We start from the raw sequence: 17,355 nt of genomic DNA, 5'->3' as shown, positions 1-17,355 counted from the left end.
GCCGTTCTGACACCCCGAGTAGATGTGGTACCTACACCGGCTATGCTCCCGCTCCGGTCATACTGAAGCCAGGCACCCCTACGAAACACATGACCTGGACCTGCAAACTCCCATGACCCCTCCAGCACCCTGAAGTGGATGTAGAGCTGGTCCGCTGGTCGACTGTTCCACCACCAGGACAGACACTGTGTCGTTGTTAACATTGACCTTGTTGTAACATTTTCCTTAATGGCTTCCGAACTGCTCTTAGTCCATCTTGCCACCTAGGACCTGTTTGCAAAAGGATACCCTAACAAGAGGGTCAACCCAATGCAAATGCAACACAGGTTCCAGCATCACTCAAGCCCTCAAATACCCCAAAACACGGTAAGGGAGGAGAAAAATATGTGAATGTTTGTGTGTTGAACTTACAAAAACTACCTAACTGTTGTTCCCTGGAGCTGCTACCTAAATTATTTTGAATATAACTCGCCCTCAGCTGATACTGGTCACCTGGGTCAGGTGAGCCTACTCCACCCCTAATTCTGTACTACTACCACGTGAGTCTTTCTTACCCTACTGTGTTTACAGTCTAACATCAAAACTGTACGTTAGTTTGTATACAGTTGGTAGGATTATCTGATAAGGTAGGACATTTGGATAGCTATATCTATCATTTTGAGCTACGAATAGGATAATCTGACGAGGTAAGACAGATCAATGAGTTATATTCCAAGAGATGCTACGCTAGCCCTTTACCATTGACCAAGATATGTAAAGAGCAACACCATATTGGACATGACAGTAAAATGACCATAAAATGCTTAATTTTGGTCTCATTTTAAAAGAAAAGAATATTCCGAACCTCCCAAAAATAACACCCAAGCCATAGTATTATTGTTTTTGTTTAAGCGCAAAGATAAACGATATTTCAAACTTCGCGGCGGTCCGGGGGGCCCCGCAGAAAGGAAGGAGGGCACTGCGCGGCGAGGTCCAGGCGGCTCAAGCCCTAAGGCACGCAGCAGCTGGGGCTTATCAAGCTGGAGCCGGTCGCTACGTTCTGCCAAGGGGAAAATACGCAAGTCGATCCACAAGTGGATCCCTCCCAGCCTCTATCAGAAGGACTTAGGCACCCAGGCGACATTGGTCAGGTGGTTTTCCATACGCCACATGTCCCTGTTCACCCACCAGATGAGGATTCTGCACTCATCTCCTCCCTCATTATGACTGAGGAAATTCTGGTTTTTGTCTTTTTCTCCACTTAGTAATATGCTTACGAGTAGGTTGTTTGGTCAGATCTGAAGTTGAACACACATACAAATACCACGGTCATCCTCCATAAAAAAAAAAATTATCGGTGGTCCTGCCAGAAAACGTGGAAAAAGTGCAAAGTTTAAAGTTACCATTAACTTTGAATAGGCTACAAAAACAGCCTAAACGTTCATTATTCTTCCTAAAATGTTTTCATTAAGTTCTCCTTTATCAGCTGACAGTAATCATTTACTTGTGAAAAGTCACAATTTTGTTTTTCAAGCTATTCGTGCAATTGTAGCACAGCAGTAAACAGGCATCTCGACATTTCCAATATGGCGTCTGACTTTGCGTGCGCAACAAGCTAGGTTAGCCACTCTATGCATCTTATTGGTTTAGAACACCGGAACTTGCATCCGTCCCGGAACTCGTCATATTAGTCTTGAAAACGGAAGTTCCTCCTCTTTGGTTTCCGCTCGGTGAAGAAGCTTTTAGGTGAGTCCAGCTCGGGGTTTTTATCCCTTTGAATCCCACTCACAACCGTCCATCCATCCCTGTATTGTCATCGTATTGATTGGTGGACTTTGTTTGCGTCCGTTGGTGGGTGAATTTTGTTTCTCTGAAGTGAAAAAACATTTTAATGAGAGATTTGCTCCGGTGTTTCACTGCTGGCGCCGCCATATTGGTCGCGCGCGGAGCTTTCCTTAGCAGGATGATAGCGTGAAGTCTCCGCACATGTTCTGCGAGGAATTGTTAGCTGTAAGTCAGAAATGTTGTCGCAGACACTTCAATCATGAAAGCTAGCCAGCTAAAATTAACCTTCCGGTTTAAGCTTCGTGAGGGAGCGTAAGAGCAGCTCTGACCGCGCAGGTGTAGCAGTCTCGAGCTCGTGCGGTTGTATATACTAGCATCCTTAAATCCGCTGCAGAGATTCATGTCAGTGTCTGACCCGGTGGTTCCGTCGGACAGTCGCTGTTAAACACGTGTTTGTGACGTTGTTATTGCAACGGATGGGATGAAGGTTTGATGGAGGACACCTCCTGTCAGGTTCTGATCCTTTCTCTGGATTAGAACCTCCTACAGATTCAGGTCTCTCACCTTCCCTTCTTCTCACCTGCAGACATGGCTCCCCGCAAAGGTAAAGAAAAGAAGGAGGAGCAGGTGATCAGTCTGGGTCCACAAGTGGCCGAGGGCGAGAATGTGTTTGGAGTCTGCCACATCTTCGCCTCCTTTAACGACACCTTCGTCCACGTCACCGATCTCTCCGGGAAGTAAGTGACCCCTGTGAAACCAGCCCCCCTCGGTCCAGCTGTGTCTGACCGCTGTCTGGTCTGCAGGGAGACGATCTGCCGCGTGACAGGAGGGATGAAGGTGAAAGCCGACAGGGACGAGTCGTCTCCGTACGCAGCCATGTTGGCGGCCCAGGACGTGGCGCAGCGCTGCAAGGAGCTCGGGATCACAGCGCTGCACATCAAGCTGAGAGCCACCGGGGGCAACAGGTGAGACCACCTGGACTGTAAGGATCCACTCATGTGAGGCACGTTTGCATCTAGCAGACATGAGCAGGTTCTTCTTTGACAAACTTTGCTTTTTTCAGTCAGACTGTTTACACTAACTTTGACCCATTTCAAATGTGTTCCCGTCCTGAGAGTTTGTTACAAACGCAGCTCTTATCTGCTGTAAGGCTAACGGTGAACTGATGTTTCAGGACGAAGACTCCTGGACCCGGAGCCCAGTCCGCTCTCAGAGCCCTGGCTCGTTCTGGAATGAAGATCGGCCGTATCGGTATGTTGTCGAACTCTCTGCTCCACATGTTCAAATATGGGGGCCTGAAGGATCATGGGAAGTGTGCTGTCAGTAGGCTCTTTATGGAGGTGATTTGGGGTTTTCTGGTCTAAAGTTGAATCCACATCGCCCTCGGCAAAGAGAGCTCAAGTGACCACTTCCAGTGAAGATTGTAAACGTGTGTTTCCTTCAAGAAACTCGCATTACGACTGTTTTCAGGCTCTACGTGCAAAATATGCAGCGATAGAAAGTTAATCCTGTTGAACGTTGCTCAATCAGGGACTTGGATCAGATCAGGTAGTGACGTATGGATGCAGTCTCTTTTTAGCCGCTTGATAAAAGAATCATGGAGGATAGATTCATTGATGTTTGAGCAGGAATTGTCACCAGGTCTTATGAATTAAGATAGCTGTCAGGAATAAATGTATTCACATAGAAAAGGTTGTATTTTTAAATGTAAGTTGTGCACAAAATAGTATCAGAAAAAAGCAGGAATTCAACATTTAGTTTTACGTTTAAAATGTCTATTTAGAATACGACTTTTCTGTCTGGAATACAAATTTCTTTCATAAATACGTCCTGGGGTCACAGGCTTATACATTGAGTGCCAAAACATCGATTGATCAAACTTTCCACACGTGTTAAAACCAAAATAGAACTTTTTAGAATGTTATTGACCCCATTATGGGAAAATATCTCGATAGCCAGAGCTGTTGATATAATTTGTTTTTTCAAGCTGAGCTTGATGATTTTCCTGCTGGGGATAAATGACATTCCAAGAAGTTTAATTCTATCGTAGTTTAATGAATGAGTTGCAATGTGCATGCTCTCTCACTGGATGTATACGCCTGCGACGTATTTGACAGTTTAACAGCAGAAATTCATATTCAAGACAAAGAGAAGCCATATTCTAAAGAGACACGTTAAATCAAATGTTGTATTCATGTTATAAGTTATGCACAAAATATTGATTTGTGCATAGCTTTGTAATTATGAATGTTTCTTTTTGACAGCTATCTTACCCTGTAGTCTTTCATATATCAGGATAGAGCTGAGAGATTCTCACCAAACCTCTTCCAGCTGTAGGTGGCTAACAGGCTAGTAAACGGTGTAAAACGAACATGAAGCCCCTCCCTGCTTGGACATTGTGAACATAGCTTAAGAGTTCCTGAAAGGCAGAACAGATGGGCTCTGCTCTTTTTGTTTTAATGTTACAAATGTTTCCAGGTTTGCTCGTTTTTATCAGAAGTTTATGTACAGATAATCAGGGGTTGATTTGTGGGTTTTCTGGTTATGGGTGTGTGGCTCAGTGAGGCGGTCTCTGGTGTTTCTGTGGGCTCTGCTGGTGTTTTTGGCCACCTGTAGATCAGTGAAGGTTCTCGGTCATACTGGTGACGTTTCAGACGGCTAAAGCCACTTGAACGAGTGATGGAAAATTATAATCTCAGCTTTCAGACCATCCACCTGTAGGTTAGACAGTTCTGGCCTCTCCAGCTCAGGGATGTGCGGTTCCCGGTTCTGATGGCCTTACTATTGAGAGATGACATCTTACCGCATGCTGGTACAGTTCAGGATCTCTCAAAGTCTTCATCTTCTTGTCTTCCTTAGAGGACGTCACCCCCATCCCATCAGACTCCACCAGGAGGAAGGGAGGACGCCGTGGTCGGCGTCTGTGAGCGGGACCTACTCTTTACAATAAAAGTTTGTTAAAGTCTTTCTGTGTGAACTGAGCCTTTGTCCATCTGCTACCTTCTGGGTTTGTCTGTCAAATGACACACGAGACTAATGGTATCGGAGCTGACTGACATGAATTTACTGCTAAATATTTACAGAAGAATCAAAGGACAAATTCATCCATCTTTAAGCTCGTGTTATTTTTTCATGTAAAGGCTTCGTGTCTTAAAGGAAAAACTGGCACCTCTGACTTCTGGGTAATGTAGGCATTTTCTCTGGTCAGTAGAAGCTAAAGGAGAAGGGGCAGAGTTCACATCCAAACTTTATTTAACCCAAATTACAGACAAATATCTACAGGTCACTGCTCCAACTGAGGACTCAGATCCTCTCCTGACTCCTCCTGTAGCCCCGCCTCCTTAACAGAGTCCTGCTCCTCAGCTGAAGGGGTGGGGCCTTCTCCATCATAGATGATGTCCTCTGGGTTTGGAGCTGGAGGACAGAACTCCTCATCGGGAACAATCTTCTGGAAGATGAGCTCAGCCTGCACACACAAATGTACAGAGTGTGGAGGGTTCTGGTTCTGACACCGGTTCAGTGTGTGAACCTACTGCAAAACTTGATTTTACTCTGACGTTTCTGTCCAGGAGTGTTTAAAAAGCATCATTCATTGCCAGGATTTCTGCTCTGTTTATCCAAGTTGGCCAGGTATTAATTTGATTTCTATTGAAGGCTTAATCACATCGATCTTAACGTCACTTCCTGGTGCTGACATGACCCAAAGTCTCACAACAAACTAGAAGAGTTGCATCACCTGTGATAATGCTAGTGTGAATGCTTTATGCTGAAAGTAGTTGCTGAAGATGCTCAAGCTTTTTGCTAAAAATCGTAACGGAACGGACTGTTGTTGCTGCAGGGATTTACAAAATGTTAATTTGCTAAAAGACTGGTTATTTTGTTAAAACAACTACGAAGGAGTGCTGAAGTTGACCTAAATCCCTAATGCATCCCAATTTTACTAAAATATTTAGTGTGTTGCTTAAATACGAGCTAAACTCCAAATTAGCCCCAAAAAACTCAGTAGATGTCAAATTAGCCAAATTAGCTAGCCCGTTGTTTACATACTAAACTCAAAAATAGCCTAACATTTCATAATAAACTAAGTTAGTCAAAAACGTTAGCTTGTTGCTAAAATAGAAGCTGAACACTTAATTAGCCAATAAAACCTTAGATAACAAATTATCCAGAAATGTTAGCATGTTGCTAAAATATTAGCTCTACTCCAAATTGTTTGGAAAACCACTATAAAAGATGAAAACGTAGCCCATGAATATATTTAAAGGCTTGTTGCTGATCTACTTACAATTTTGAGGTTTGAAGACTTTCTCATTCTTTTGGTGTAGGGCATATGTTACTCAATATTTAAAAAACTATAAAGTTTATTAATGCCAAAAATACAAGCAGTAATGAACATTTTAAAACCAAGATTACTGAAAGTTTGATTGTGTCCGAATTCTCTCCCCATCAACCCCCAACTACTAAAAAACTATATAGCGGAGGACTATATGGTGCACTGGATTTTAAAGGTAATTCGGACACAATGTTCACTACTTTTCTTTAGTTTTTCTAAACACCACATATGACGTCAGAGTGAAAATGGAATAAAAACAAACATTTCATAACATGTATTTATGACTCCACTGTGTTTTGATGGAGAAAATGTGAATGGTTTATTCAAAAAATTACATTTAAACATGTTTTTTTTTTTTAAATTGTTCGACTGCAATGCATTGTGGTCTATATTGGCTAATCTAGTGAGCATCAATGCACGCTAGTTTTTCCTAAAGACTTGTGGGAAATTTTGAGTGCTCTCGATTTTGGCATTAGTAGATTCAGACAGCTCTAGAAAATAGTGACCGCAGTATATAGTGAGTAGGGGGAGATTCTGACACAAACTGTGATTGAGTTTTTATGTGCCGAAAAATATACAGAAATGAGAATCACTGCAGTGTGAATGCTTATGGAACATTCACACAACAACCGCTAAAGATGGCGTCTCGCGGTGCTGCTTCCCGCAGGATCCAGTGTCAAATCTAGTAAAAAGTGCAGAAATTCTTGAAGCTGAAAGGTTTAAGTTTGGAATAAAGTCTGTTTAAGCACTTTTGGAAAATGTTTAAGTTTAAATATAAGATAAAAGAAACAGCATTAAGGTTTAATAACCAACAGACAATTAACTAAAACTAAATTAAATTTTTTTCCCCAAAATAAGAAAAACATTAAAATTTTAAGTTTCTGATTTAGACAAAAGACAAACGATTACTTCTTTGGTAATAATTCAGTTTATAAACATGAAGATAATGTTGTTTTTTTATCTGGTCTATCAAAAATGCTGTGATTCCTTCATTGTTCCAAATGTACAGCTGCTCTTCCACAAATAATAATAATAATAAATCACTGCTTAAAAAGGAATTTTATGTTTTTTTTCGTGAAGTTAGATTTTAATAAACTGAGGAAAAAAAACAAAAGCTTTAAAATCTGTACATTATTAACCCTTTATCACCGTGTTTCTGTTCTTTGATTTACTGTAACTTTTCCACAATCAGCATAATTCCAGTAGATTGTGAAGGAGAAAAGCAGCTCGAAAGATTTTGTGTTTAAGCTTCCCCAGCGAGGCCTCAGGTGTTAAAGGGTTAAGAATTATCAAGAATTAAGAAGCACTTCAGTTAAAAACGGTTCCTAACACAGGTCTAGATCTAACAAGTGATGCATGAGAAGGTTCTGCTGCCGCCTCCAGAACCTCACCTGTTTGATGTTCTGTTCATGATCCAGACTTCCCTCTGGACCAGAACACACGTGCACGTTAGACGGGAGTCCCTGACCTTCGACCCGAGGCACCGTTCCATCAACCATGTTGAAATACAGACTCCAGAGGACGGCCGGACGCCCCCCTACAAGAGATGGGTCAGAACACGGGTCAGAATTCAGGACAGATCTCAGGTTAGGACCTGAGTGAGTGCTGGTACCTGGCTCCTGTGACTCCGGCGTGTTGAACATCCTGGTTACTAGCTGGGACAGGTCATCGAAGGCGGAGCTAACTGACTGACAGGTGAGGTGGACCAAATCTGAGACGGAGACGGTGGAAGTAAGGAGACAGTTCTATAAATGACATATGGATCGAGCTGCGGTTCCTCTGTCCAGAGGGAGCCGGACCTCCGTCTGGACTCACATGTTCCGGGCATGCAGGTCATTGTAGACGAGCACAGCTCCACCATCTTCACCGCCGACTGGCACGCCTCCCCGGGAGGAATGGTCACCATGGAAACCTGAAGACACAAAAAGGGTCGTTCATGAAGACCTTATGAGAACCAGAGAGGTTTTTCAGCTCGTCCTCCTGCAGTTGCATGTTCTGGTTCTGACCAGAACATCTGGACGTTGCACAAAAACGTGGCCAAGACTGCGCAGTTGTGTTGTTATTTTACAGAGTTACAACCTGAACGGAGCATTCAGGAGAACTCCACTCTGATCACTGAACTACTCTCAGCCTCTTCAGTTTGTTGGACGCCATCACGTCCTGACTGAACCGAACCATCAGAACCAGGATGTTTGGTTTGATGGAGTCTTCTTGACTGGAGTTGAAAAACTGAAAGTTCATAGCAATATGGATATAGTGTCAGTTTACACTGGAAGCAGGGGGCCCCGCCCACAGTCCTGTGCTAGCCCCGCCCACAGCCCTGTGCTGGCTCCGCCCTGTTCTAGCCCCGCCCACAGCCCTGTGCGGGCCCACCCACAGTCCTGTGATGGCCCCGCCTACAGCCCTGTGCTGACCCCTCCCACAGTCCTGTGCTGACCCCGCCCACGGCCCAGTGCTGCAGTTCTTCAAGTTAAGCTAAAATAAAACTGGTAGCTGTTTCAGGACCAGAGCTGGAAGCCCAAAATAAAGTCTGTGACCTGGTGCTGGACCAAGCTCAGTTCTGAGTCAGCACAGGAACAAGATACGTTAGAAGTGGGATGAGGTTCTGGTTCTGATGGGTCTGAGTTCTGGGCGAACTGTTCCTCAGCTGAACTTATACTGACAGGAAGTCACTGATAAAAACAGAGCAGCCTACAGCTGCATCACTGGGTTTCCAATGATCCTGGTTCTGTTCATCAGAACCAGGTTTAGATGCAGTGAGGGAACTGGACAGCTGTACCTGCTGCTCTGAGTCGCTGCTCAGAACCGAGGAGTCCGTTATCAAGACGGCTCTGCTCAGCAGCCTGCAAACAAAAACAAACAGCTTCATGGTTCTGAGGAGAAAAACACAACCATTGCTTGGTTCTGATTGGTGGGTTCTCACCTGGTGGGCGTGGTCACAGTCCTCATGCTGCCTAAATACCCGTCCTCCACCACAAAGTGGCTGCAGCTGATTCGCTGTCCTCGACTGTCGATCACTGCCTTACACCTGGAACAGGAAACAGGATGTGATGTCACTGCTAACCTAGCTCACAGTTGGGGGGGGGGTGGTAAACAAATGTGACTCAGTTATTCTATTGGTTAGAATAACCATTCTTGATCTGATACTTTTCTTTTTACATCTTCTTGTCTCAGACTGACCAGGACCAATGGAGGCAGGAAGTAAACTATTTTCTATGGGTGATGTCACAGCGACTCTTTCCAGTTCTCAGACACTGTCAATGATTCATCCATCTTCTAACTACATCCCTATCAGGGTCACGGGGATGCCTGGGCTTGTCCCAGCAACTGTTGGGTGAAGGCGGGGTACACTCTGGACAGGACAGGTCACCAGCCTGTCTCAGGACCACACACGTGTTGACATGCACACCTAGGACACTGTAGAGTCACCTTTTGACCTATGAAGCCTGTTCTTAGACTGTGGCAGAAAGCCAGAGGTCCTGGAGATAACCCGTACACGCACAAGGAGAACATTCAAACTCCACATAAAGACTGTAGTTGAGATTTGAACCAGAGCGAGAGCGTTAACTACTACACCATCTTACAGTCAATTATGTAAACATAAATGTGTGTTTGCATTAAAAACGTCAGACTCCAGGTGTGCGCGAACAGGAAGTGGGCGTACCTGTTGTCGTCCACGATGAGGCAGCTGACCGAGTGCCTCAGGCAGTAGATCCCTCCAAACACCGCACTCATCCTGAAACACAAACAACAGGTCAGTCTGCAGCTCTGGCTCAGCTCGCCACCGACTGCTAAGATCTGCAAACGCCTGCGCAGATGGATGAAGAGTAATAGCAGACAGCAGATCTGACCTGCAGCTGCTGCATTCAAAAACAAGACAAGAAGACACAGAGGTCTGATTGTTGAAAGGTTCAGCAGCTGAGGGGACCGGTTCAACTCCACAGAGGTGAGGGAGGGTCAATAGGGCTGGGTATCGATTATAATTTCCAGAAACGATTAGATTCCCACGAGTCTGGATCGATCTGATTCACATTTTTTCGATTCTTCAATTCAATTCAATTTTGAGTTTACACATTATGCAAATTTGTTTAGATATACTCTAATAATTTACTATATGATTTGAATATATATTTATCCTAATCTCATGCATACTACATACTGTAAATGTATCAGTGAAATAATGAGATTGTTAATATCATAGTGTTACATGGATTCTCTGTTACACGGTTTCTCATGACTTTTCACATTTCAAATCCGCCTCCGTCGGCTCAAACCGTCCTGAAGCCACGCGGAGACCCAGTTCCCCCGGGAGACACGGTTCTCCTGAATCTGTTTATTGTTAGTTTTTTAGGCTAGTTTGGGATTAAGCTAATATTTTAGCTGGCTATCAGCTTCAGCATCTTCAGTTATCAATTTCAGCATCTTCAGCTATCAGCTCTAGTATCTTCAGCAGCCAAATTCAGCTTACAGCATTCACACTAGAATTATCACAGGTAATGCTATATATCTAGTTCATAACTATGTTAAAAAGTTTCAGTATTAAAGTGTTAAATATCTAGTTTTAGAGTGTAAAGTGTGTTTTGGATGTTGGCCTCTTGTGCGATTGAGTTCGACACCCCTGCACTATGACCATTTTGTTTATTTAAAAAAAAAATTCCCAGTAGTGTTTTAATTATGTTTACTAAGTTGTTAACCAAAATCCCACAACCTGAATGTCTTAAAAAGCTCTCTCTCTTTCATAAGAAAAATCCCAAACATACATGTTAAAAACTGCAGAAAACAGGATTTTAATTGGAGGGGGACTTTAATAAATGCTTTTTATTCGTTATATTATTATGGTTTCTCTTCAATGTATCGGTCACCACAGGGAACTTTTAGTTAGTGAAGGTTGCATCACCAACAATGAAAATATTCTGATTCTGATCTGTGTGTTTTTGTCACAAATCTTCACTCCTCTGGCTGCTGAGAGGAGGCAGAACAGTCAAAGAGGGCGGAGCATCAGTGTGCTTTAGGACCTGCAGGTCCAGCTAGTGTTAGCATTTATAGTGCAGACAAAACTAGTGCAAAAAACGTTATTGTTGTGCTATGTATTAGTGAGTCTGTCATATTGTGTGATGATTTGTGTTCCGTCGTCTCCAAAGCTGACGTGGAAAAACTTAAAGTTCTGTATTGGTGTGAAAATAAGCCCTAGGGTTTTGTGTGAACCTCCCACCTGGTCTCAGTAACTTAAGGTCTGGAATCAGGACAGACCGGCACTAAAGACTACACACTCTGCATCTGAGCTGGAAGCATGACCTGAAGTTCTTCTGCACCTGAATGACATCAACATCTGAACAGTCCGAGTCCGTCAGAGGTCAGCAGGACGGACCCAGAGCAGGATTAATGTCAGCCGCTGCTCTGACTCACCTGCAGAAACACTGGGGGATTTCTCCAAGGCCGTACACCGGGAACAAAAATGGACTGTTGCCATAACGACCCAGGGAGCGCAGAAAGTGCCGTGTAGCAGCTAGACCCGCCTCTGTGGGTGTGTCTTCCGTTACCATGGCAATAGAATGGAGTAAGAAGTGCTGCAGGTTGTCCCCCAGCTGCTGGTCCTGCAGGAACTTTGAATATGGATGACTGCTGTATGCTGAAAGGAGGACACAGAAGAATGACACAGACTACCCAGAATGCACTAGAGAACGTGTCAAAGTCAAGGCCCAGGGGCTGGATCCGGCCCTCCAGATTATTTTATTTTATTGTTATTAATGACCCGATGTTATCTTGTCCTTATTTCTAACTTGTATCATTTAAACAAAATATATTTTATGGAGAGTAATATATTAAAAGTTATTTAAGGTTTAAGTTGATTTATTCTGGAATAATATTCATGTCTTTTTATTATTCATAACTATGTTAAAAAGCTACGGTTTTAAAGTTAAAAAAATCGTCATTCTGCTAGATTTTTGAACTATTTTGGCATTTAGTAAGATTTTTTAGGCTGTTTTTGTGTTTAGCTCACATTTCAGCAACATGCTAGCTTGTTTAATTGAATTGAACTTTATTCATATCCCAAAGGGTTAAATGCATCTGTTATGGCACCAGAAAACGTCAATAAGTTGCAAAAAAAAGAAGTCTATGAAATGTACTAAAAACAGAAATAATGAAAAGTTACAAGTTAAAAAATAAACAAATAAAAATAATTTAGGATATTGACATGTAATGTATTAACATTATATATATATATATATATACATATTAGCATAAACACACATACACCTACACATTCGCAAACACATATTCCTATAAACATAAACATAAATATAAATATATACTCACACATACAGTATCTACAATGACTATACATACATATAAGATGATTCTATAGTCGAACAGCAGCCTTGTACAGTCTGATGGCTGTGCAGAGGAGTTTAGGCTATTTTATGTTTTTTAGGCTGTTTGAAGTTAGCTAATATTTCCGCTAAATGCTAGCTATTTTGGCTAATTCAGACTTTTCTTCTTTAAGCTTTTTTTTGGCTGTTTTGGAGTTAGGCTAATATTTACACGTTAGCTAATTTAGCCTTTTTTTGTTTCTTAGGCTATTTTGACATTTGGTTATTTCTTCAGCTACATGCTAACTGTTTTGGGCTAATTTTTTAGGGTAATTTGACATTTAGCTAATAATTTAGCTGGCTATAAGCTTCAGTGTTTTTAGCTATCAATTTCAGCATCTTCAGCAGCCAAATTCAGCTTACAGCACACTAGCATTATTGTAGGTAATGCTAAACATATAGTTCATAATTATGTTAACAAAGTTATGGTTTAAAAGTTTAAAAAAGGTACTTTTAGATTGTTCAATAAATGTTTATCCTGTTCGGGCCGTGACCTGAGGTGTGTTTTGGATTTTGGCCCCTTGTGTGATTGAGTTTACACCCCTAATCTAGCGGGAGGCAGAACGTCATGAAGACATCAGGAAGCAGAAAAGCTGGAGTTACCTTGCTCCGTCTCCGTCTCCTCCATACAGGAAGTTAGAAAACGCATCAGCTTCCTCTTTTCAACCACAGACAGCTGACGACTCGCAAAGACATCCGCTCTACTGCAGGGTACCTGAGAGGCAGACAGGTGACACGTTTGCTTGGCAGCGGGGAAAAGGTGAGCAAAAGTCAGGTGAACGATGAATACACCTGTTCCAGGTTGCCATGGCGATATGTGAGTATCCTGGTGACGTTCTTGAACTCCGTGTAGCGGCTGACGTTGGACCTGATGAGCAGGTCGACCAACGAGCCACGAGAGAACAGCAGCTGAGGAGGAAGAAGAGAAAGTGGGCGGAGACTTCTTCGCCTGTTTCTGACAGCTCTCAGGTGTGGTCAGTTCCTCGTGACCACACATGTGACTTCAGTGACATCAGAAATCTGACCTTGGAGACCAGGTCGATGTTGAACCTGCGACCTTCCTTCACCAACTGGGCGTAGCTGATCTTCTTCCTGGTTGGCTCTGATTGGCCAGAAGCCGAAACAGGATGTGACTGGTCCTCTTCAGGCTCCTCCCCCTTTAATTTGGTGGCCTGTGATTGGTTGAAACATGAGAAGAAGACTGACAGACCAGTTGGTCCTTCCAAAAATGACAGCTCTTCCTCACCTGTTCCTTCTCTGCTTCGGCTGACTCCGCCTCTTTCTCGGCTGACTCCTCCTCTGCCTCGGCGGACTCCGCCTCTTTCTCGGCTGACTCCGCCTCTGTCTCGGCGGATTCCGCCTCTTTCTCGGCTGACTCCTCCTCTGCCTCGGCTGACTCCTCCTCCCTTGAATCTTGGACACACACAAAACAAAGTTCTGGTTCTGCTGGCTTGTTTGTAAACCCTGTCTACAGATCAATATTCCCGCCTGTTTCTGCCTCACCTGCAGACTCCGCCTCTAATGGGCCATCTGCAGATGTTTCTTCTTTGGTGGTGTCTGGAACTTCCTCCTCTTCCTCACTGAGAACAAAATGTCATACATAAACATCCAGGTGAACAGGTCCCGCTCACACACATGGTGATGGATGAGCTTTACCTGGCGTAGGAGACCACCTGTATGTTAGTGATGGAGTCAAGGTCTGGATTTGACAAGTGTATTAGCTCCTCCCCTTCTTCCAGCAGGCTCGACCAATCCTGTACTTGCTCTGGCTGAGGCCCCTCCTGTTAACACAGACAGGTGAGATTGAGGGCTCACCTGTTGGGTGGAAACCCAAAGACATGAGCTCACCTGCTGCTCCTGGATCCAGGTGAGCAGAGCGTTGAAGGTGAAGCTGGCCCAGTTAGCAGCATAATAACTCCTCCTAAGAAGAAACAGGAAGCTGTCAGTTTCATGACCCTTCACAATAAAATGCACCTGGTCGGCTCAAGTGAGACACACCGATGGACCAATCAGAACCAAAACATGGCAAGCAAAGTTTACTTACAAACGTGTTCATGGAACTTAAATCTACTCAATGAACCTGATAGATGGATAGCTCTGGTATCGAGTTCTCACCTGTCCAGGTGAAGAACCCTCTGACCCACTCTGGAGCAGGCCGCCGCCACCACGGACTCCGTCAGACCTGAGCAGGTGATCAAAGAATAAAGAGGACTGAAACAAAATCAGAAGGCATCAGAAGGGGAACAGCAGGGAAAGGGGCGGGGCGACAAATTAAGAACACACCACACATGACTGTGGACTCCGTTTCCCATGAGTCTGTGGGGCGACTGACCGTTCAGATTCAAGAAAACCTTCTCAGTCCAGCGAGTCCACAGTCCCCCCAATCTGCAGGCCCAACGGTCTCCGTGGAACAAGCAGTACTGGGTCATGGACCGAACCTCGAGGTTCTCCGGTAGGGTTCAGTGTTCATTTCGTCTGTTCTTTCCTTTAGGAATGCGCTGGTTCGGGGTGTCCGTTCCTGGTCCTCAAGAGCTACCACCCTGCCTGTTTTCCAGCTCTGCTTTCAGCGTTTACCTGGACCAGGTGTGTTCATTCCACCACAACGTGAAGACAGCTGGCAGTGGTAGATCTCGAGGACCAGGATGAGCAGCCCTGGCTGCTAGCCAACAGAAGGGCTAGCATGCGCTCGTGCCCAAATTAGGCTTTATTCGCGGAAATATTGGATCGAGCCGGAACCAGGAGGGGTTCGGACACGCGCACCGAATCAGAGACTACAAACAAAAGGACAGGTGGAGAGTACCTGTGCCCAGGATGACGACGTCAAACTCCGAGGGCAGGTCCTCCGCAGCCATGATGCCAGTGCTGAGACACGGTCACGTGACCGGGGGAGCAACACCCCTCCCCTCCCGAGCTGGCGGTGTTCCGGTTCGTTTGCTTGTACTTGGATGAAAAACATGAAATCCGCCCGATGTCCTCTGACTCCCAATGAGCATTTTTAAGAAAATAAAAATAAGGAATTCCAACATTTTTGTAAACATTTTTTTAATCAACAACATATCCAGCAACGTGTACAGTAAAAGTGTGAATGCCAAGGGAAGATAAAATAGAAAAAAAACACCAATGCATACAGACCTTAATGTATAGAACATAAACAATACATAAAAAGTAATACAGAGTTTATTTTTAAAAAGGAATCTTATAGAAATTTACTAGCTGAAATTGCCTATTTTGTTCAAATCTGTTTGATGATATTACCATATAGCATTGTTTCATGAAAAAAGTGCTGAAAATTAGGTTTGGAGTTTGATCATTCCCTTGAATGTGGAGCTCCCCAAACTACGGCCCACGGGCCAGATCAGGCCCGCCTCCACATTTTGCCCGGCCCCCTCCATCAGAAACACTGATCGAGACCATTGACTGTAAAAATAATGGACTTAGCAAGCAATAATGGATTAGATTTATCTGCGCTTTTCCAGACGCTCAAAGCGCTTACATTGTGTATCCATTATTCATTCACACCTCATTCATACTTGGTGATGGTAAGCTACTACTGTAGCCACAGCTGCCCTGGGGCAGGCTGACAGAGGCGTGGCTGCCAGTACGCGTCTACGGCCTCTTTGACCATCACCGGGACATTCATACGCATTCACACACCAGTGGAGCCACACTGGAGGCAAGTTGGGTTAAGTGTCTTGCCCAAGGACACAACGACGTTTGGCTGGTGGGAGCCGGAATCGAACCGCCTATCCTTCGATCATTGGCCGACCCGCACTACCGTCTGAGCTACTGTCGCAATGAGGTCCCCCATTGGAAATGCATTACTTCCTCCCCTCGCGAAAGTAGGCGGCTGCTTTCACCATCACTTCCTGAAATGGACATCGCCATTTGCAACCCATCTCCAGCGATTGGTCTGAGTCATAACTGAGTCATGGAATCTACAGGAAGTACTGTCGCCAATCAGGAGTGAGTTTATTGCAACCGTCCTCCTCTTTCCACGCCTCGACCACGAGACTGCGGATGTAAACAGATTCTACTTTAATAACGGCGGAGAATTGTACAAGTTATTGTTGAAGCCTTTGAATGAGAACCATTCCAACATTTGATTCTGTCAGCGGTCCTTTTGGATTTACTTACATTTATTCCTTTTTGCCGAGATTAAAGGAGCGTTTGGGTGACGCTGCTGTTCCCCTCGCGCGTGCAGTAGCTCGTCTCTTCACATGCGCGGCCACGTTACAGTCTGATCAGATGCACGTGAGAAGCGCGTTCAGCTGTATTTAAAATAAATAACCATCCTAACAAGTGAACAGCTGGATCTTTTTATCTGTTTGAAAATACGACCAGGTCCTTTCAAGTTTGTCTCGCGCTCCTCAGACGTCTGCGTCTAATTCAGGCTGAAGCTGGAAAAGTGAAGAAGATGAAACTTTGGTTGGTGGTTTATAGTTCATATACAAGCTAGCTGATTTGGCTCATTTAGATTTTTTTTGAGTTATGTAAGCTAATTTAGAGCCTAGCTATTACTTTAGCCTTATGCTAGCCGTTTTGGTGAAATTAGACATTTTACCACTTATTTTCTTTTTTGGCTAATTTGACATTTAGCTAATATTTCAGCTACATGCTATTTGTTTAGGGTAATTGGACATTTTCTCAGCCTTTTGGGCTATTTTGGAGTTTAGCTAATGTTTCAGCTTTACGCTAGCTGTTTTAGCTAAATTAGACATTTAACCAGTTTTTTTTTTTGCTAATATATGACATTTACCTCATAGAATACATGCTAGTTATTTTGGTTGATTTTTTTTTTTGTTTTGCAGAATAATTTGGCATTTGGCTAATATTTTAGCTATAGCTATCAGCTTCAGCGTTTTCAACTATCAGCTTCAGCATTTTTAA

At 43.8% G+C, this 17,355-nt stretch overlaps 2 protein-coding genes and 1 long non-coding RNA gene across 5 annotated transcripts in view; 2 read left to right on the top strand and 1 right to left on the bottom strand.

Moving 5' to 3' along the window:
• Nucleotides 1-1,569: 1,569 nt before the first annotated feature.
• rps14 (ribosomal protein S14) lies at nucleotides 1,570-4,729 on the top strand. Of its 2 annotated transcripts, none has more exons than XM_024258842.1 (5): nucleotides 1,570-1,725; nucleotides 2,351-2,501; nucleotides 2,568-2,729; nucleotides 2,939-3,015; nucleotides 4,624-4,729. In XM_024258842.1, the coding sequence occupies exons 2-5, from the start codon at nucleotides 2,353-2,355 to the stop codon at nucleotides 4,689-4,691; spliced, it is 456 nt and encodes a 151-aa protein (XP_024114610.1). In that variant the 5' UTR covers nucleotides 1,570-1,725; nucleotides 2,351-2,352; the 3' UTR covers nucleotides 4,692-4,729. The 2 variants fall into 2 exon arrangements, with proteins under 2 accessions (XP_024114610.1, XP_024114611.1); XM_024258843.1 differs by having other exon boundaries at nucleotides 1,696-1,830.
• A 264-nt stretch (nucleotides 4,730-4,993) lies between these two features.
• Nucleotides 4,994-15,440, bottom strand: chm (CHM Rab escort protein). Of its 2 annotated transcripts, none has more exons than XM_024258840.2 (17): nucleotides 15,269-15,440; nucleotides 14,584-14,650; nucleotides 14,317-14,389; nucleotides 14,125-14,249; nucleotides 13,972-14,048; nucleotides 13,715-13,881; nucleotides 13,494-13,640; nucleotides 13,261-13,377; nucleotides 13,072-13,183; nucleotides 11,504-11,726; nucleotides 9,762-9,833; nucleotides 9,021-9,125; nucleotides 8,877-8,940; nucleotides 7,913-8,009; nucleotides 7,710-7,808; nucleotides 7,489-7,634; nucleotides 4,994-5,230 (listed from the first exon to the last, which is right to left on the bottom strand). In XM_024258840.2, the coding sequence occupies exons 1-17, from the start codon at nucleotides 15,318-15,320 to the stop codon at nucleotides 5,048-5,050; spliced, it is 1,926 nt and encodes a 641-aa protein (XP_024114608.1). In that variant the 5' UTR covers nucleotides 15,321-15,440; the 3' UTR covers nucleotides 4,994-5,047. The 2 variants fall into 2 exon arrangements, with proteins under 2 accessions (XP_024114608.1, XP_024114607.1); XM_024258839.2 differs by lacking the exon at nucleotides 15,269-15,440 and adding an exon at nucleotides 14,801-15,242.
• LOC112136880 overlaps nucleotides 14,799-17,355 on the top strand; it is a 31,781-nt gene continuing 29,224 nt past the window's right edge. The window contains exon 1 of the long non-coding RNA XR_002917440.2: nucleotides 14,799-14,920. This is a non-coding gene — a long non-coding RNA (uncharacterized LOC112136880). The remainder of the gene's footprint in view (nucleotides 14,921-17,355) is intronic.

This window comes from Oryzias melastigma, linkage group LG4 (genome assembly GCF_002922805.2).
Source record: "Oryzias melastigma strain HK-1 linkage group LG4, ASM292280v2, whole genome shotgun sequence".
NCBI classification, from domain to species: Eukaryota; Metazoa; Chordata; class Actinopteri; order Beloniformes; family Adrianichthyidae; genus Oryzias; species Oryzias melastigma.
This window is presented reverse-complemented; position numbering and strand designations above follow the sequence as displayed.